The following is a 21,868-nucleotide window of genomic DNA, read 5'->3' on the forward strand; positions in this document are numbered from 1 at the left end:
ATTCTTCACAGTCCTCATTTGTACATAAAATATTACTGCAGTTTTTACCTAGTTGTGCATTATAATCTCTACTTTGTCCTTTACCTAAGCTTCCACTAGGCTCAAATATTTCATTGCTGCTCCTGTTTTTGTTTGTCAGTTAGAGAAACAGTTTTCAGTGTGTTTGTACCTCCAGAATGACATGAACTCGTCTGTACTATGAATGTCTGTGTTTCACTGCATGCCAGCTCCTGTGGTTCCAGCTGTATGCACAAAATGGTGTCTTTTGCTATCAATGCTTATCTTTGAGTCACCTCTTTTTGGGGGAGGGGGAACAGGATCCAGGTGATTGCTAAGTTGGCAATGAGTTAGTGTCCTGGTCACTAGGAATTAACTTTTTACTCTTGGTCGTTTTCCAGTCTAGTTTAATCGATCTCAAAGAACATGCATCTTCATTGGCATCAGCAGGGCTGAAAAGAGACTCCAAACTTAAGTCTTTAGAAATAGCCATAGAACAAAAGAAAGAAGAGTGTAGTAAGTTGGAAGCACAGTTGAAAAAGGTAAGTTCCATCTTAAAACAAACAATCAGCAAAACAAAAAATCAGCATCCCATACCCTCATTTTGAAATGATGAGCTTATTTACTCTTCTGGAGTAAATCTAGAATCTACCCATCCTATGCTGTTTGCTGATGCTTGCATCGAGTACTGCTTTTTCTCAAGAGGTTTGTACCAAAGCCACCAGTGAGCCTCAGAAATTGTCCTCAGTACCACTGTGAGGGAATTCTGAGAAGCTGCAACAAATAGATGAGCTGAGAGCAGGACACTGGGGGAAAAGGGCAGAAAGGAATTATCAAGCCAGCAATTTATATGTGTGTGAATTAACACCACTTTTAGAAGTAAACTGAAATGTTTGCAGGATGAGGAAAAAAATTAAAAGCTTGTCTAAGAAATGCTGGAATTCCTAATTAAAAAAATCAGCTTCTAAAATGAAAACTCTAGCTAGGTTTTATTTTGATGTATTTTTGGCTTTGTTGGTGAACACATGTTTGTGATAATTAAGCAAAATAATCAAAAGTTTATATCAGCTGGCAATTTAGTATTTCTATTCAGCAAGAAGTGGAAGCAAGCATTTAAAGGAAAATGTACAAACCCTGTATTTTATTACATGGTTTTACTTAAATTGCTGCAATAAACTAGATTTTGCTTAAATGATTTGCAAGTGTTTTGATACCATTGTTTCTTTGACCTTTCTCTGTGTTGTAGTAATGTCTGCTCTCATTGTTCTCATTATGTATTTGATGGGGTCAGGCATTACGTTTGCCTTCTGCAATTCATGACTAAGTGTACATCAAGTGTTTTGTTTTTTTTTTTAATATTGATATAGTTTTTCATTTTCTGATAATTAATATTTGTTCTGTGAATGTTATCACTGTTAGCATAATATTCTGACACTCTTTTTACCCAGGTTGAGTAGTATCCTGCTCAGATTAAGCATTGTTTCAATAGCCTGACCTGTGAAGAAGGTATTGCAAATTATAAAGGATACCAGCGTGTAAACCTTATACTTGTATTCTTTCTCAATTCAGAATGAATATGTGCAGTTAGGTGCCTGCATTAGATCTTTAGTTGAGAGGAGGGGAAGCTTTTTCAATAAACATATACAAATGGAAACACAAATAATTTAAATGGCTGATACATTAAATATGCTATTGATGGTAAAATTAAAATCTCCAAAAAAAAAAAAAGGTTTATCTGGGAAGTCATTTAGTTTGCTTAGCTTGTTAGAATAAATGTTTGTTTACTTTGCACTCCCCTTCTACAGATACTTTATTACAATCTGAAATGTATTTTTTTCCTTAATTTAAAAAACTACAGTTAAAAGAGCCCTGGAAGCACAGATCACTTAAAAAACCCTCATCAAAATCCTCTTGAAGGACTTGAAATCCTAAATCAATCATTTATGGCTGTACATATAAACACATCATACAGTCATGGAAAAACAAGCACTTAAAGTCAGAGAGTGTCTGGGATGTCTTTTGTATAAAAAGGGAGCATGTTTCTTGTGTATAAATACAATTATTGAATGAAAGTTAAAAACATAATAGTTTTATTATATCATAAATACAGCATAAAGCCCCAATGGAAATTCACCCACCATTTGTAGGAGACCAGGTATTTCCACAATAAAATGCAGTTACAACCTTCTTTCTGGGCATGCTTAATTGAACAGAAACAGTGACTGTTAATGACAGTAGACTCCAAACAGTCATTTTCAATTCACATTTTCTTTAATGAAATACTTTATGTTCAAACCTGTAAATACCCTGTGTTAAAAGTAATTGGTCCCCAGAAAAATACCTGCCCCGTGTTCTCACTGCCCAGGAAAGTGAGTGGAACAGAAACCTGGGTCACTTGCACATGTCTGGGTCAGAGGAGGAGGGGACAGCAGCAGGGTCATGAATGAACCCATGTGTCCCACGAGTGTGCTCACGTGTGAGCATCCACCTCTGCAGGGGCAGAGGCATCTGGCACAGTTTGCTTCTCCCTTTCCAAGCCCACTCCAAGGGGCTGGCTCCTTGAAAAAATTCCAAGTAGCTTACACAGTATTCCTCTCTAAAAATATCATGGAGGAGGTACTTTGTTATGCTGCTGTAAAATAATTATAGTTCAGAGTTGATGTGTAAGTTTTAGAAATTAAGCTAAGAAATATGAAGATAGTACTCTGTGCGTGCTTGCTGGGAGTTAGGTTTGCATGAGCACTAATAGTGCTAAGTGCTATGTCTGAAGGAAAATGTGCACAAGGGGCAAGTCCAAAGTAAAATTGTAAATAAAAACCACAACTGGAGTTTCTCCAGCTTTTTTTTTTTTTTTTTTTTTTTTTTTGAGACAATGGATTTTACTGGATCTGATTAGATCCAAATATTTTTTAGTACCACATAACTGGATTTTCTGCATTGCAGCAAGAAGAAATATGCTGATTCTAAACCCATGATTTCACACAGTAGGCACATTTCAAAAATAATGAAGAGGATAATTGTACAAAGTAATTATTCCTGTGACTCTGCTATATTTTGGTATAAAAAGTAATGTTTTAAGTTATGGACATGCTTATTGAACACTTTGTGACAAATATTATGGATTGAAATTCATAAAAAAATTTAAAAGAAAAAATTCTGAATACCAGAGAATGGTCAATGCTTTTTTCCCAAAATTCCATATTGCTACTTGTGAAAGAACAGCAGGAGAATTACCTAATAGGTAGCAAAGTGTTTTATATATATGTGTGTATATATAATCTTTATTATCCACTCCAGAATTTCCTCCTTTTGTTGTTTTTCATTATCTTAAATTTACTTGCTTACTGACATATTTGCAGTTGCTAAAGTACCATTTGCCAAGCTGTACTGTTTGAAAGTCATTCTGCATAGAAAATTCAGTATTGTATTAAACAAAAGGAAAGTAATAAATTTAATGATACTATTTAATTAATCTTTTATTATTACTGTCTTTGAAGCTTTGGTGATAAATTGCAGCCTCAGCCAAAAGCACTTCTTGTGATTCATTGCTTGAGACCAGCACTTAATGTATCATCAAAAGTGGACACCTCTCTCTGTTTCATGGGTTATTTAACTTGAGAAAGGGAAAGTAACACAAACCTTAAGTTTCTTACTCCAGCTATTCTTTTTTAGGAGCCAAAGTCAACATTTATGTTTCCCCAGTGCCTCTCACTTTCACCAAGGAATGTTTAGAATCTTAAATTTCTACTTTTTTTTTTCCTTTTATTTTTTTTAATGACATGTTCTTCTGTGCAAATGCACTGGTTTTGTTGAGCTAATGCTGTTTTCCTGGATCTTTCCTTCTTTTCCTGTCTGTGCTTCACTCCCTACCAACTTTGCAATGTAGCAAGCTGAGCAGTTGTTCAATCAGATGTACAATCCAGTAAGTTCATTTTTAAATTGCCCGCTGTAACATATGGAAGCATGAGGATCCATTCCCTCACTGTGTTGTGCTCTTCCTCTGTGGAGCTTTGCAGAACACTCCTGGTGCTCACTCTGCTGTACCCATTATATCCAAATAAATGAACTTTGTGGACTTGAAGGCCATTTTAAGAATCTAAAATGTATTAAATAGGTACATACTCTGTTTCTGAGAAAATAAACTTCCTTTAGGTCCTCAACTTCTCCATCAGAAAATGCATGCAGAATTTTTTTCCTTTTGCTTTGCTTTTTAATTCCTCCTTGTGCAGTACTTTATTTGATCCTTCAAACTTATGTAACTCCTAATTTATTCAGTTTATCTTCAGTGACTGAGTTAATTAGATGAATAATAATACCTAGGAAATGACTGGCAGTATTTTCAAAAGTCCATATGACTAAAAGAGATTAGTTCTACTCATGAAAGACTGTATACATTTAGCATATACACATTAGGAACATGGAAACTTTGTATTTAAGTGAAGAAAATACTGAAATATAAAATGATAAATGCAAAAGGCAGTCTTTGCAAAAGCACAGCATTGCTTTGGCTTGTATAGCATTAATATTCTCACAAATGCCTGCTTTAATTGCACATTATCTCTTTTAACTTGACTCCTTCAATTTGAGGAAGAGCAGCAACAAACCTTTTCTCTGCAGAGAGGAGTTTCCATCTTTTTGGCTGAGACTGTTACATTTAATGTGCTGCGAGCATCACAGGACAGAAAAATGATTTAACTGTAAGAGCAATTTAAAAGCTATAGTTTACATAGTAATCCTAGTCAGAATCACTATGTAATTTGGATAGTGTATATATAGAAGAAGTGGGTTTGTAGCTTAAGTAATGTGATACTGCACATTAGAGGAGGTATTGCCATCACTGGAGTCAGTGGGAGCTTTGCCATGGGCAAATGGACCAGGATTCCAGCTTTGGAATCTATTATGGTTAGGTTTTGTAGCTCCAACCATGTAATGGACATGTCATGACTTTTGTATGGGAAAAGAGATTTCCACACAATCTGCTGTGTTTACTTTTGAAGTTGTTGGTTACCTGTATTGAGAATTGAGTCATAAATTGTAGCACAATATGATAAAACCTGACATTATGACCTCTACCCTCCAGCACAGTGCTGGAGAAAGAGCTTGTCCCTTTCAATGATACACCCATTTTTTTTCTGTATCATCTTGGGTCACTTCTGTGATAGTTATGTTTCTATTCACATCATTTGCACTGCTCCTGTGCATGTCTTTTCAGACTGGAGTCTTTTTACTGTTAGTTTTTAGCTTGGTTTTCATAAATACTGGCCAGTCATTACCTCAATATTAGTGATTCTGCTGTATAGAATTCATTTGTTACTTCCTAAGCTGTTTGTGTGCAGTATTCCAAAGTCAGTCCTTTTCTTAGCTGGTTTTTCTGCCTTTATGTGGTTAATTTTCAAAAGGACAGCCTGCTGGAAGTTGCAAAGCAATGGATGCAGGATCCTTTTCCTTTGGCACCAGGCAGCAATCGTACTATACCCACAATATGATTTTTTTAAAATAAACTTCTCTTGCTCAACTTCTTTCTTCTCCTACATATATGAGAATAAGTTGTAAATAGAATTGGACATACATTTCTTCATGCTTTAAAGGTGAACTTTTTGAAATGCCCAATAAGATTTTGTGCAAAATTGATTATAAGAAATTATGTTATTGCCTTTGTGCTGTCATTTAAATGTCGTGCTGTACTGAGTTTGGAGTTCAGGTGAACCTTTTTCTGAATATTAAAGCCTAATTTTCCAAGATCTTCTATAAGAGAAGTGTCAGATTAAAATTTAAACTACTTGCAGAATACACTATAAATTACTTAGAGCAGTCCCTAAAGTTAAATAAAAACCTCCAGAGTTTTAAGGCGACAAGAAAATCTGTGTGACAGCAATCTTTTTTTCCCATTTATTCTTGAAAGTAATAAAATTTGAAGGATCTTACAAAGTAATAAATATCTTGCATGTAAATTCTGCTGTTCCTTTTCTTTTTTCTTTTTTTATTTTTTTGATTTTAAGTACCCACAGTATTTCTGTGTATGTTTGCGTCTCAAGCTTTAAAAATGAAATGCTTATCTATCCATCCATTTCTATTATGCAGAATAATACTTGCATGACTGTAGCATAAGACTTTAATAGCCTAAATAATTCGTGTTGCATGTCTGTGCCACACTGTTATGATATTTCTGTAGGAAATTTGTGGTTTACATAAGGAAATGTTACTTTTCTTCTAAACCATTTGCAGTGCTTATGAAGCAAAGATCAGAACAGATGTATAATTAATGTGAAAGTTTGTGACATTCTAATGGTAGTGTGATATGCTATTTTTAATCAGTTGTAAAAATAACACACAACATCACAGTCATGATATTGGGAGAAAAAGCATCATTGAGTGGTTTAGTTTGAAATTAACCTAATCTATACACAACAAGGGTTATCATTTGCAGATACAGATTTAAGAAAGCTGAAAAATACACATGGACTAGTCCCTTCTACCCATAAAAGCTGCATAGAAACAGAAAATGTGTTTTCCAAGGTAACAGAGAACTTTAGGGAGTAAACAGGGGACAGAAATTAAACAGAAAAAGGAGAGTACAGCAGAAATAGGCAGAGACTTTTTGATTCATGTGATTCATGCAGCTTCTGTCTAGAACTAGATCCAACAGTTCAGTCTACAGCCTAAAAAAAGCCAAAGAAATCTGCCCTGTCCTGGCAGGAGCAGGGTCAATATCAACTGAGCTGCCTTTTAACTCCTTTGGGCCTACTGTTTGACCTCAAAAGTCAAGTTCCATCTGTCAACAAATCACCCCTGATCTGTACACAGCAAATTCAGAAAGGTGCCTAGTTCAGACCCAAACACATCTTTCAAAGCCATAAAAATAGAATGGGGTCTTATAAGTAATTCTGTGCCTTTGTCCTGGCAATGTCAGATGGATTTTGTTTTGCTCTTTTCTGGTATCAGCAGTTGTGTTTACAATGTGAAGAGTCCCTTAAAGAGAATTGCAGGTTAAAGTATCACCTGCAGAAAGCTCTTTGTAAAAATTGTTTTTATGTTCTTGCTCCCCCTTTTTAACTAACTTTACTTCGTTTGGGCAATACCCTTGTAGAAATCTGGTTCCTGCCAATAGTTGAAAAAGTTTTTTTTAATTGTTTTGAAAAGTAGAGGCAGTCGGCTAAATTGGTGGTTTGCAATACTGGTTTTATTTTTTTTAATTAATTTTTTTTTAAGACCAACCTTGTAGTAACTTAATGCTTACATTGATTTATATGTGACCTTGGTTGGTGCTTAATCACGTTTAATCATACCTTAGAAGTTCCACTTCATGTTGGGGAAATGCAGTGACCCAGTTTGTGCTGCAGAATTTTCCAAAAACACATCCTACAAATAGGGAATAGCGTGTGTACCACAGAAAGAACTAAAAATTTTTACACCTTAATGTTGATTTCCTTAGGGTGCTGTTGAGCCAAGATTTAAAGGGATAAAGTGAGTAACATATTTATTATTTTAGGTGGTGTTTTGTTTATCAGTTGTGCAGTAGGTAATTTTTTCAGTACACTTCTGAGCTGCTGTGTGACAGGAATACTCCATGGTGGTAGAACGTTTGGCACCTCTGCATTGGTGATGCTATCATGTTCTTGCCCAGTTATTCATTTTCCTTGTAGAAAGTGCAGCGTGGCAATGAAACATAAAACAGACAGGCTTCTCTCCCTCATCTGCATTGCTTCTTGCTCTGGGGTAAGAGAAGGGTAGAGGTACATGGGGAAAAAAGTTTGGGCAGAAGCTGAGACTTTCTTTATGCTCAAGGGAAAACTGGTTAGAGGAAGGTAGGTGGGTGTTTTTCCTCTCTATGAAACGATGGAAGCAAGGCTGGTATGCAATTAAATCTGTACCAAAGGGAAGGGTTAGGGTTAGGTGACAGGGAGTTAGATGAAAGAGCAATAACCTTTGGAGAGAAACTGTGAAATTCTGGATTTACCCTTGGGAGAGGAGGAGAAATCTGAAGAATAGGGAACAGTATGCTTTTTTTGAGTAAGTTTCTTAGTGCCTTGAAGGTGGGAGCTGGATTATATTTCTTTTTCTAGAGTGAATTTACCTATGGAATTAAATGATTCCTTCCAAAATTACATAATGATAAAAAAATGTACAATATTGTAATAGGGTTTATGGACAATCAAAGTATTTTCTCAGATAATTGGCCTTGAGTCTGAGTATTACATTGACTTCAAAAATTACAAAGCTAGTTGAAAATAAATTTCTTGATACAATTAACAACTGGTATAAAAGAAATCCAAGTTTATTATTAAGGAAGATTGAGCCTGAAAAGGAATCTGTTGCTGACATCTCAGTCAAACAGTAAAATCAAGATACTCCTTGAATGTTACCTTGAAAAGAGTTCTGTGTTTGAAAAGTCTTATATTGGCATGGAATCCAGGACTGGAGCATGTATCAAAACAGAGATTTTGAAGAGCAAGGTCAGTAGGTTTATTAGGCTCCTCATATGATTCCCTTGGCTTCTTTTGGTGATGAAATACTTCTGAATGAAAATCTCCAAGTAGGATAAGTAACACTTCAAATCTACTATCTTTTTCTTATTATCCTCATGCTTAAATGATATGTTACATGCAAACACCCTAAGTTTTTTCCCTACTAATTTCAATTTTTTTTTTGTATTTGTAGTAAACTCAGACTTGTTCTTTATTTATACAGAACATTTTAACCATTGCAAAGAATATGGACCTTCTAGTATCTGTAGTTTATATTAGTTCTTTCCCAAACATGCATGCTTCATTTTGATCTGCATTTCTTTCATTGCTTGCTTGCGTTGTCCATTCCCTGAAATTAAGAAGGATAAGTAAGTCCATGTCTTCTCTGCGTACTAAGATAGGTGGAGGACCTTCAGTTTTATACCGTGAATTTCTATAAAAAAATCCTGTATGTTACCTGAATTTTCTATGTTTAATGTGCACTGCCTTAAACTACTTCTTTTTTCCTTGCCTGCTCTTTCAAGATGCCAATTAGGAATAATGGGAAGCAAGGGGTAGGCTAAGCATTGCAGTGCATCGTTGTTTCCATCTGTCTGTGATTATTGCAGCCCACAGTTGAAAGCACTCGGTGCCAGGTCGTGCTCCCATTGAAGCTAATTGGGTTTTTGCCATTAGGTTTGATGGGAGTTGGACTGGGCTCTGCACTCTTGTTGTTTTCATTGCGTTCTCTCTTGTCTGTGGAACTCCCACCCATCCATGCATGTGTTTGCCAGGTTTGTGCTGTGTTCACCAATGGGCTTGTTCCTCTGATGTTTCAGGTTAAGTATTAATAATAGGCTAAAAAGGATTATTGGGTAAGATGTCTGCTGAAAGCAGATTCTTAGTTTATTGGTTTGTCTTTTAAAATCACCTCTGCATTAAAAATAATTTCTTTCCTTTAAATTCTTTGTATCAAACTGCATTTGAGACATTTGGTGATACAGATATATACAATATGTATATATGTATCTGTATATTTATACATGGACAAAGTGTGTGTGCTTATGTATAGGGAAAGAGTACGTGATTTATTAAGAAATTGCCTATATATTCAAAACACACTTAATGTGAATTTAATAAATTACAAGGTGAGTTTTTGTGAAATTTGAAGAAACACCTTTAACGTGGGGTCACTTTAATATGTAAAAACCCCCTTAATAAATCCCCTCCCCTTTCAGGACAATAGAATTTGACTATGTAGATATTTTCATTTATTTTTATAATGCATCAGACAGGAATACCCATAATCCTTTTTAATGTAAACTTGAACTCCGAGACTGAAGTAAAGCTTTTAAAGCTATTTAAGTTATTGTCACCCTTATCTTTTTTGAAATATTGATTCTGAAGGCTCATGAAGCTGAAGAGGAGGCACGGATGAATCCAGAATTTGCAGACAGAATGAAACAGCTCGACAAGGAGGCGTCGTACTATAGAGAAGAATGTGGCAAAGCTCAGGCTGAGGTTGACAGACTTCTAGAAATACTGAAGGAAGTAGAGAATGAGAAGAATGACAAAGATAAGAAAATTGCTGAGTTAGAAAGGTAATTTTTGTATTGTCTTACATTGAGTAGCATTTTTGCTTACTTGATCTTCATTTCAGAAGCAGAGGTTACAAGTGGAGTATGTTTTTTAAGAGTATAGTGGTTATGCTTTGTAAAATAACAGAAAAGGGCAGCTTGAGAACTGCATCTCCTGTTGGCTGACTTTGGAAAAATTTAAGATTTCCATTTTTTAATACTCTCCATAAAACAAGCACGTATAGGAAAGGTCATGTGCAATTTACAGGCACAATCACCAACCAGAAAACAGTGTTGGGGAACAAGCCTGTCTTTTTAGTAACTGGTGAATCAGACCTGCCCCCACGTGTTTCTTCAAGTGTGAACATCATCAGTCATTCTCAGGGGTCCTGAAAAGTATTGGTAAATATTTCTAACCCATCTCATGACTATTTAATAATAGTTGTAACTATTTCTCAGTGTTCCCATAGTCTTTGTTTGCTTGAAAAGAATATTTTTTGATGTTGACCAGGCAGTGATTGTCTTGTGTCTGGAAAGGTTGTAGAGGCTCTCCATGATGGAGAGAGGAGGGTTTTGGGATTTGTCTTATGGCCTTTGCAATTAAATACATCTTGGAACCTTCTCCTGTACGGGGTCCTGCTTTTTATTTGATTGATCTGTTTGCTTTTTTCTCTTCCTTTAATCAGACACCCTTGCTTGAATGAAAGAAGGAATTATGTGTTTTCAAATAATTTATATAATTGTTTGATTATGATCAAGTCTGCAGAAAACAGTTTTATCACTCCAAAAAAGAAGTTTAAGTGATTTTATTTTTGTGATCATTGCTATAGTTCCAGTCAAGACCAAGCACCCCCATTAGGGAGCATTACCATGAAAGAGAGAAACATGTCAGAAATGCTGGTTATCTCGGAGGGTAACAGCCAGCATGGAAAGAAAGATGTGTAAAGCACCTTTTACTGAGGATGACTTACTAATCTTCACAGCTACCCGCTGCCAAAAGTTGTTACTCTTTGCAGATGTTTGGTTGAGGTCAGTAATGGCTAAGAACCATGAGAATGGAGACCTCAAATTCAAAACGAGAGAAGATTTGTATTTAAAATAGACCTTACATAAGGGCAACTTCAGTTGGCAGTTGACTCTCTCAGCACATCAGAGTTTCGAATACTCAAGTGTTTGCCTCTGTTTTAATGTGTAAAGGAGGTCCCAGAGGAAGTGAGTAATCAAGAGTGGGCACTTTGTGCACCATGCCTGTGAGCTCTGATACACTCTCCAAAATCCTATAGCAGCATATTGGAAAAGATAGTTAGAGGTTTTGTGTGGATGAGAAAGTGCTGCCTTTGCCATGCAGGGATGCAGGGGCAGTTACAGGCCCAGACTTGTAATGCAGCAGCTGCAGGTGTGACCACCAGGTGTAAACAGCAACTGATCCCCTCCTTGCGCTGTAAAACTGAATTATTGCGTGACACCAGACTCATTAATAGGCACAGTAATCTTGGGTTCAAGAGGATAATCTTAAGACCTTTATTAGATAGCAATCATGAATGAGTTGAATGTTTGAATATTAAAATGACAAAATTATAGGATGACGAATAAGTTAAATCATGATGGTCATGATGAAGTACTGGAGTTTGTGATCTCAAATTTCTGGAAATGTTAATTTCATTTAAATACTTTATGTAAAAAGAGAGAAAGAATTGATAGAGAGAAGTAAATTAATTTGAGTTGAGAATGATTGATTACAAGACAACAATTACAAAGGTACAAGGAACTAAGGGGTCCAGAGATATTGGTACAGCATTATCAGCATACAATCTGTTCCTATTGTCTGAGAACCCTGTAATGCATGAGAATTTTCTGTTTTTGTATTCATTTTCTTTTCAAATGTGTTATACTCTCAGCAGTGAAGCTTTGGAGCACCAGTTTCTAGTCTGTTATTGCGGATGAGGGTTTTGACCCTGAAATAACTTCTCAGAAAATAATGTGGTACTGCTGAGTGAACACAGACTTTTGAAGAGAATGTACTGTACTTAGAATGTGATGGAGTGGTTAAACTTTGCTATGGACCTTTAGCATATATTTGACATTTCCTCAAACTTCAGATGCAAGGGCATCTCTGGGGTCCTGTAGGAAAATGAATGTGACATTAAAATGCATTTATTCCTTCATAGCTTGCTGGGATCCATGTTCACTGCTATGCCAACATCTTTACGCTGCAAGATAATTGCAACAACATAAATTCTGAAAAGATATCAACATAAATTTCTGAGGAAGTGATTATCTAAGCTATTGCAAGCTGTGGTATCCTCACAATATTTGTTATATTCACATAATGAGGTGTGCTTGTATAAATAAGTTTGAAAAGTAAAAATGGTTGGAATAAAGTTATAATTTACAAATTCAAACAAAAATTAAAACAAGGAGATGAATATTAACATTCTACTAGTCAGAAAGTATTGACACACGAAGTGTCAAATACTTGGGTAGAAATATCTGCTTTGATATATGGGCAGTTAAATTTATAAGTGTGTGCTACTTGGCAGATGAACATTATTAATAATTTTAAAGAAATCTTAATGTGAATGGTAATTCTTTTGGTTTTAATGTGATTTCCTTGGCTCAGAAATTATCACACTCCTGAACATCATCACTTTAGATTAATATTATTGCTCATATAAAATAATATTGGTCTGTTTCTTTGATTGCTCTCCCTATATTAACTTTTTATTTTGCAGTTTCTTATTACTACACAGGAGAAACTACTCCTTCTTCTATACTTAAATATTTGATAACTTTTATTATAATTTTTACAATTTATCTGTTTATAATTAAAAAAAGTTTAAAATCACATGCAACATATTGCATTTAATGTATAATGTATTTTTGTTAAATTTAGCTTGCTGTTTGTCTTTGGTTTTCTTGATGAAGGACATGTGGTTCAGGTTTTTTTGGTTTTTTAAATAATGTAAATGAAACTGGATAAGGTAGTGATCAGCTAAAGTTTTAATGTCAAGAGCCTCACCAAGGAGAGGGAGCTGCAACTGAAACAGAACTGTCAGGATTGAAGGAGTGTATTGTTTAAAGCTTTTATTAATGGTGTTAGAATGAGAAGTATGTTTATGAAATGTGATAGAGAGTTTGAATCACAAAATGAAGTGAAATACAGCGGCATAAAATGCATGTTTGTGAAGTTAGGACCAGTAAGGCTTCCTGATATAAACTAAGGATAATCCTTGATACAGTTCAGGAAAAGAAAGATTGGGTGAATTTGCTTACAGCTGTGTCATTATGAGCCATCTGAATAATGAAGCAGAGGTCTAAATAATGAGGAGTGAATCCTGATATGTCAGAATAAACATCTGCAGTAAGGATAGGAAGGTATTAATGTCATCAGGTGCTGGCAAGGCTCTGTCTGGAATGCTGCTGTGTACTTCTCATCAGTCATATGCCTGGAGGTTGAATTAAAACTGGCAACAGGTGCAGACAGGGCTGGTAAGAAGGAGTGAGGTGCTCATGGCACAGGCGGAGTGTAAGCAGCAGTGGTTTGCTTCTCTGGCAGAACAGAGCTCTGCAGGATGCTTGTTCTGTGTAAATATGGGAAAGGATAAGCACTGCAGGGAAAGAAGAGCGATTTCAGTAAAAGAGCACTGACACATAATACAATATAAATTATCCATTGGTAAATTTACACTGAAAAGGGAAAGAAAGTGATGACAATGTGGTGAGGATTGCAAAATCTTGGATCCATGTTTCTCCAGTGGTGTGTGAGATACTCGTCCAGTTGCTTGGCTAAGTGTAGCTTCTCAGCAAAGATTGCAGCAATATAAAAGTCCATTTAAACATATTATGCTAACTATGAGACACACCTGTTTGTTCTTAAACAAGGAGTTGATTTTTGTTTTTGTTACCTACTTCTCATATGCAGTGGGTATATAACACTATAGATGTGTATTCAAGCTCTTGGGGTATTCAGACTACAATTAATTAATTCTGAAATGATTTGGATTTGAATTCTCATGATGGTAAGTCCACACAGCAGTGACAAGTCATTGCACAAGAGACAAAACATCAGCATGTGGAATAAAATTTTTTTTAAATACATTTAAAAAAAAAGTACTTTTATGGCTGTTAAATATGCTCCTTTTCCTAAATGGACAAAATGCTGTGTCAGGGACAGATTTAAGGACTAGTCTAGCTGTGTGGGGATTGTTTTGGCCTTACTTTTTTGAAAAGGGTGTTAAATATTTTTTTAACAAATAAAGTTGTTAAAAATCAGAGTATTTTCAGTACTGAAGTAATAATTCTCTTCTTCATACTGAATTAAAAATTTGCTGTCAGCATTGGAAGGAGCTGCATTTCTGTGGTGGGGTGTCAAATCTTCATCTTGGATTATTAACTTCTGAGTATCTTTGAACAAGTTGCCAAATTGTTTAGCTGCTTTGACTGCCATTGGAAGTCTTGATGAATGAGGGTCATCAGCCTGTGACAGTTCAAATGAAAGACTTTGTGGCATATGACAAGATGTTTGTGGGGCAGCAAATGCTACCAATTTATTTGTTCTATTTGATGTGTATATGAATTTGGAATTTGGATGGCTATAAATATGGATGTATTTATGCTGTCCACCAGTGACAAGACCCCCTTTTGATTTAGAGTTTGTTTTCTTCATTGCACAGGAAGGATGTACCTCTGCAGAAATTTCATTTTAGTTCTTGCTTTCCCTTCCCTTTCCTTTTATTTTTTTACTTTTTTTAATAATCTGCTAATATAACATCTGCTTGTTATATTTTTAAAGAACTAATGTGTTCCTCCCTTTATTCTCTTTTGCTGTCTTCCTCCCTATCTGTTTTTCTCCAAACTGCTGCTTTCATCCCTACTCCAACCAGCTTGACTTCCAGGTCAGTATTTTCTGCTCTCCTACTTAATGCTCCTTCCACAATGAAGGTTTTCATTGATGCTTCATTTGTTTGGTTGTTTTGATTCCACATTATTAACTTTTGTTTGTATTTTGTTGTTTTTGTTCTGCTTGTCCCTATTGTGAAGTTTTTGGTCATTTCATTTCTAGACCAGAAACTTTCCAGTAAATGGATCTTTTCCTTGAATGCCTATAAGAAAAAATAATGTTTATTAACAACATATTCAATTTGTATGTTGTTTTTTGAGCATTTTTTTCTTCTTTTGGTTTTGCTTATGTTATCTTTGTTTATGAAGTTTGACATTTGGAATAATTTTTTAGTAGATAGCCCAACGCACCAGGTAATGAACAGTGACAATTGATACAGAGAGATTTATACCAAAGATCAGAGACTTATTCTTAAAATGTTGCCATTGCCCCTTTTACTACTTACAAACAGAATATGAGGAGTTGCAGTGGTTCAGAAGCTTGTAGCTGTTTTTGCTGGCCAGATTCTGGGCCAGCACATAACTGTAAAGTTACAGACATACACGTCTGTATGTGCTTTTGTGCTGTGTTTGTATGCAACCTCATCTAGTCAGGTTTGTGTTTTAAGTTCTTCCAGGTTGTAGATTAGTTTAGCTGGCATTTGTCTTTGCACACTGCTTCTGAGTAAACTTTTCAAGTATTACATGTCTCGTTGTGCTTGTTGGAAGCAAAAATTGATCTGGTTGACATTTTTTTCTCTTAGTAGGCCCTGGTGTTAATTTTCTTTCTCATGCTTATAGGTGGTTGTAAATTGTAAGGTAGCAAAGTCTTAAAAGATCTTTTTGATGTTTTCTCTTGGGAGAGTCAAGACCAAGCACAATTCACAGTTCGGACATGTCAGAGAAGTCTCTGACAGGGATGCCATCAAACTGCACAGCTAAAGATGGCTCATTGCAAAGAGATGCCAAGACTTCTTTTTCCTCCTGATGCCCTTTAGTACATGTCACAATCAGAAATTACTTTCCAGCTGAAAAGTTTTGTTTCTGAAATTTGAGGCTTATCGATTGCACAAAGAATTGGATGAACTCTAAATTTACTGTCTATCTACTTCAAGCACATTTTTATGTGCTTGAAGGGATAGTTATTACACCCAGATTGTGAAAATACTTCAACAATTTATTTTCAGAATCTATCTTTCCTCTATCTTTCTTACTTAATTAAATCCATTTATTATGGAGTTGGCCAAGATGAAATTCTTGTCTGAATGTGACCACTTTGCATTTCTATCAGAGCCCATTCAACATTGATTGAAAATCTCTCTGGCTCAAGAGAGCCTAAAGTAAGCCATTATGCTATGTGGTTGTCATTATGGTTGATTTCACTGGAATTCAATGATTGGTATGCAGAAACATTTGTTCAGCAGTTGGAGGTGCAATTTCTGTTATGTTTTATTGACCTAAAAAGCCAACTGACCTTGTTGAAGCAAACTGTCTGCATAACCCTGCCAACTTCCATCCCTAGAGTCCCAGATAAGTTGTAGAGTATGATTAGAATTTATTGTGGGTATTCAGTGAAGTGTTAAGTTTTCTCAGCTTGAATCTTCATTAAGGTCAAAACTTAATTTAAGAAACAGATCTATTAATTTCCATAATTTCTGTTGATCAGTATGTTCTTAGCTGTCATTTTAGTCATCCATACTCCTATGAGGTTTTTATGGTTAGAAAAATGCTGCATCTGTTTTAAAAGGTGGTAGGCTAACAAGAAAATCATATATATTGGCATAATGCCCTCATGTGCACCTGTCTGTACAAGATAAGAATATTCAGAGTACAACCATCAGTACAGTGACATCCCCACACCTTTTGGTTACAGCAGGTTATACACTCCCCACACTTTTCTTCCTGCAGTTAAGCAGGAGATGGATATTTTTTCCACTGTGAATTGTACTGACCAGTGCTAGAAAGTTTCCCACCAGCTCTGATGTTGGCCTTCCTAATTGTTTCTATGGGAGGCCAGAGCTCAGTGAGATGTGCAAGGGAAGGTTCAATGGAGTTTTAAATTTAACCTACAAGCCATCCACGGTTTTGTCAAATGTCAGTTTGATGGTTCCAAGGGCAGAGTGATATGTTGTTCAAAGATAATGTCCCTGGAGAAATGGAGATAGTGTACTACTGAAAACTGAGAGAATCTGTGATATACATTACTCTTCTGAGAGACTGGTTATTCTGAGTGAGAAGCATAGTTGTCATGTTGGATAACAGGCAGATTGCTGACATGTCATTCTCTTTTAGTCTGTTTGCTACACATGCAGAACCAATGTTTTAGCATTTAAACATTTTGAAAGAGATGACATTTTGAGATGAGATTATACGGATTTAGATGATTTTATGTGAGGTTTTAAACTTTTGTAAATTTCATTTTTTAAGAAATAGTGAAGTAGAAAGTTTATTTATTTGGTATTTTACTTTAAGGGAAAAAAAGGAAATAATTTATTACAAAATAAGCAGAAATCATAACGATGAACAATAAAGATACAAACAGGGCCCTGGGACAAGATGTTGCACTGTTCTTCAATTCCATCCCTCTCACTACTGAACTTGTCAGCCTCGTTCTGGACTTTCCCTTTCAGTTTGCTGAAAGCCATGCAAAGGTTAAAATAGAAAGGAATTATTTAAATAAGGAAGGATATTTTGTAATTTGATTTGGTTTTTTTGAGATTTGATTTGGAGGGTAAATACTCCATAAAGTAAATGGTTATGCAGAATGAAGTGGATATGAGGAGGAAAGAGCTCTACCTCACTGAAGGAAAAATATCAGCTTTGGATTTGGTTGGATGTGACATCACAACTCTGTACTGGGAAAGAGAGAACTGAAGGCACTGTTACTCTTCCCTTTCATGATTACTGATTGAAGACATCAGTATTTCTTATGTTTCTCCAGACCTGCTGCCTCCACTAGTTTTCCTCAGAGGCAAGATCCAGAGGGCAGATTTCTCTACCTTTTGAACCTGTGCATGAAGTAGCCCCAGAGCACTCCCTGGGGATATTGGTGTCTGCTGGGCTCAATGCTGTCAGGATTCCCTGTGCACGGTACAGGGGTGTGTGGTGAAGAATCTTTGTGAGATAGCACAGCTTGCCCTTAAAAAGCTGTTACTGAAAAGAGACAGGGGTACTAAATTTAGGAATTGGGCTGTTGGTGGAACCACTCCTTCCACTGGTATTGTTTGCTTTCCCAGCGCAGGAGCAACATGCCTGATCTGAATTTATAGTAAGGGGAAGTTTGTGTGTGTGAACAAGAATCATACATAGTGTACCCGATTTATTTGGAGGTCTGAAGAAGTTACTGCAAAAGCATGGAAAGCTTGATTTACGTATTGGATGATAATGGCTGAATTGATCCTGAGAACTTCTAGGGTGAGCGAGGAGTTGCAATCAAAAGATTTGATCCAGAATGAGGTTGCAATGAAACATGGAGTGCTGCAGAGGAGGTGTGATCGTGATTGCTGTCAGGCTGGGCTGGACATGCTGTGGAGCAGTTGGATGCAAAGAAAAACTGGAGTCAGGAGCTGCTTTTTCTGTGGTGTGGTTTTTTTTTTTTTTGTTTGTTTGTTTGTTTATGTGGAGATGTTTTGTTAGTTTGGTAGTTTGAAGAACAAAGCTTTTCTGGACTACAGCTGGGAAGGACCTGATGGACCAGTAGCAGGGCTGCAACTTCTTGGTTGCAAGTTTCTGGCAACAAATTATTTCCAGTAACTGGTTACAGTTATTGCTAATGGTCTCAACTAATAAAATAGCTGAGCAAGCAATTGCCATATTAAATCAGATCAAATATCCTTCTCATCTAGCGTGCTGTCATCAGTGCTTTTTGGTTTTTTTTAAAGAAGAACATCAGAAGAAAATGCACGACAATCCTGGGTGTAGGAGAGAGATGTGTGACAGATGAGTCTTCTGGTACGAATTTCACACATGTTCATGTAAAGTGTCATCCAGCAGGAATGTGCTGAGGAAGACAGCAGTGCTGGGTCGGAGTTTCCGTGGTTGCAGTGCAGATCTGCCTTGAAACAAAGTGACATGAACCATAGTTTGGAACAGGATTTTAGTACGTCTCTTTCATTCATGCGTTATCCTCACGTGGATATTTCTAGCTTCTCTCCAGGGCTTTGGAGGGAACTGTGTCAGACTAAACACTTCTTAAATAAAGATTTTGGAAAACTTCCCAGAGTGTGTGTTAGGTAAATCCTTCCTCCCACATTTTTGCCTGTGAGGTGAGAAATGTTTCAGTGACTTGTGTGACGCTCGCTTGATTTCTACCAGGCAGAGTTCTCGGTTGTCCCAGGACAATAATATTGTTTTGTGGTGTATTTGGGGGCAAAACAATTGTCTCACTGAAAAATTGTCATAATATGAATATTAAGAAACCTGAAGCCAGCCTTCAGGCAATTGAGATGATGAGATTTAAAAGAGGGAGGAGTGTAAGGGGATGGGAAGAAGGGTTTTTTTTGAGACTTACAGGTCTCTGTGGGCTACAAGCCTGCTCCTTCAGGATAGAACTGAAATAGCTATGTAACCTGTCAGTAACAAGAGCTGGGAATGTAATGACAACATTGAATATACTAAAATTAATTTATCTTAGCTGCTAATTCTGGGCATGATGCATTCAGCTGGAGAATTAGGGATATAGGATTTAATTTTTTAAAGATATTTTAAAATTATTTTAATATTACTTGGTTTAGGTGATTTTTTTTGTCCCATGTTTGTGTTGATCATTTTACTTTCCATTCTTTCTATCAAAGAGATATGGTGAGAACACAGAGGGGTACTTGCCAGTTCTGATGAGCAGATGAACTGTGATGTGGACTTTGCCATAGTCTCAGCATCAGGTGAATAGCAGAGAGAAGAGCAAGCATCCTTCTGCAGTCAGAGATAGTATTAATTTGTTATGATAGTATTTTTTCAGGCATGTGGAAAATACCGGCCTTTATTAGCTAAAGATAAAGTCAGTATGGTGAAGGTTAACCGGAGACAATTACCTGCCTCCAAATTCTCTTGCTCAAAAGGCACCAGAATTTTGCTCAGTTTTCATAAGCTTCTTTCCTGTGGGAAAGTCTCTTCATGTCCCGTTAGCCTTCCTGGCAGCAGGGGAGATCCAGCCACAGGCTGATAATATTTTCCTGTCTCTCTGGGGGGCATCCAGTCAAGCTTGCTTTCTCATCCCAAATGATAATAGAAGTGCTAAGGAAGCTGGGCTACTTCCCTTTATGTCATTGTAGAATGGATTTTTTTTTTTTTTAGTTACGGGATCAACTACCACATTTAAAAATTAAGTTTTGTGGGGTTATAGATTATGTTGTCACACAGGTTAGAAGTTTAAGCAATTGTAAAGGGAGCTGAAGTCTTGCTTCTACTCCTTTTCAGTGGGAAAGAGAGAGGGGAAAATGTAGTTCTTTTAAAGAGAAAAGGAAAAGAGAGGGGAATAAGGTCTGCTAGATTTTCTGCTTTGGAATTATGAGGGCAAGAAGGGCAATGCTGAGAGAGGATATACAGGATTTTTTTCTATAGAATGGCAATTGGTTAGTCAGATATGCAAAGAAAGGAATTCCGTGAGATTTGGGATGAAGTATTCCTCAAAAGTGATGTGGCCCTTATGACAACAGACATGTAAAAATTCTTAATTTTGCTTTTTTTCTTTTGAGTATGTTTAACAAAACCAAGGATTGATTATTTATTTATTATTTATTTCTCCCTTAAGAAGTTTTCATTCAAAACACTTGATTGCCCCATACTTATGTAGTGATCTGTAGTCTGTCAGCTTTTTAAAAGAGAATTTTAGGAGTATTTCTGATTTTAATGTTTAAATCTGATAGACAAATTAATTTCTTAATCATTGCGATAGTTGCTTTTGTTTATTCATGTAAGGTATTTAATATGTTATCAGTGTGACAATTGTATTAGTAACAAAAGAAAAATAAGAAAAGCTAAGAATAAGGAGATGCAAGATTTTAAAAGATGTCTTGGACACTAATAATTTTAGGTTATATGTCTTGATTAAAAAAAACAACATGAAAGTTTTAAATGCAAATGACGGCACAGAAAGTCACTGCTTAGTTTTTTATTATCATATTATAAAACTTAGAGTGACTGTGTCTAGCTTATAAAATCAATTCAGCAGTCAAGCATGAGGGCTTTCTTTTAGAAAAAATTGCTTTTGTTTGGGATTTGTTTTCTTCGTTATATCAAAAATTCAGCCTGTCACAGGTAGAGGTTTTCTTATCCTGACAATATCTATTTTCTACAGAAAAATCCATCTCTGGGCTGTAAGTGAATAAACAGTGTCCTTGTTTGTGTCAGGAATGTGTCTGTCAGTACCCCTCTTAACATCTCTTGTGGTGATTTTAGTCTCTCCATGTCCAACCCAGCTTTGTTTTTTAGGTTTAGAGATAGGTAGTAGCAAATGCTTTTGTATTCCATGGAAATGCTAGAAACAGTACTTAAGTCGCTTCTGTCTTAATAAAATTCTAGCTTTTGGATTTCAACGAAATTAGACCTGAATTTTGAAGCATACCCTTATGCTGGTTTAGTCATGACTCAGTGGAGCACCTGCCTGGACTCTCATTCTTAAGACAGTGAGAACTGAACTGCTAGGAATATTTCCACCGAGTCTCACTGAAGTAATGTCATTTGGAATGGACATTCACATGATTGGGATTTACAGGATCAGGTCTTCTGCATGACTAGCTGCTGAGACCCAGTAAAATGTTAAGATTTGTTTCATTGATCACATACATGAATTATTTGTAAAAGTGTGGACTATTTATAAAGGAGAAAGAGATAATAATTTCGAGTAACAATGATGGTAATACTCAGTGCCTGCCTCGAACATTGGGTGATGTTTGTTCATTTAAAATAAGAGTACTATATTAAATTTTAAAACACATTTTGATGCTTTCTTATTTTATATAGATTGACTAAATC

The 21,868-nt window shown here is 36.1% G+C and overlaps 1 protein-coding gene across 1 annotated transcript in view; it reads left to right on the top strand.

The window, feature by feature from the left end:
* ERC2 (ELKS/RAB6-interacting/CAST family member 2) overlaps positions 1 to 21,868 on the top strand; it is a 283,564-nt gene that overhangs the window by 139,746 nt on the left and 121,950 nt on the right. Inside the window, exons 10-14 of the mRNA XM_041462495.1 lie at positions 399 to 539; positions 3,884 to 3,919; positions 8,987 to 9,016; positions 9,849 to 10,042; positions 14,902 to 14,913. Coding sequence (XP_041318429.1) covers positions 399 to 539; positions 3,884 to 3,919; positions 8,987 to 9,016; positions 9,849 to 10,042; positions 14,902 to 14,913 — 413 coding nt within the window. The remainder of the gene's footprint in view (positions 1 to 398; positions 540 to 3,883; positions 3,920 to 8,986; positions 9,017 to 9,848; positions 10,043 to 14,901; positions 14,914 to 21,868) is intronic.

Source organism: Pyrgilauda ruficollis, unplaced genomic scaffold (assembly GCF_017590135.1).
Source record: "Pyrgilauda ruficollis isolate IOZ18807 unplaced genomic scaffold, ASM1759013v1 scaffold10, whole genome shotgun sequence".
Classification (NCBI taxonomy): Eukaryota; Metazoa; Chordata; class Aves; order Passeriformes; family Passeridae; genus Pyrgilauda; species Pyrgilauda ruficollis.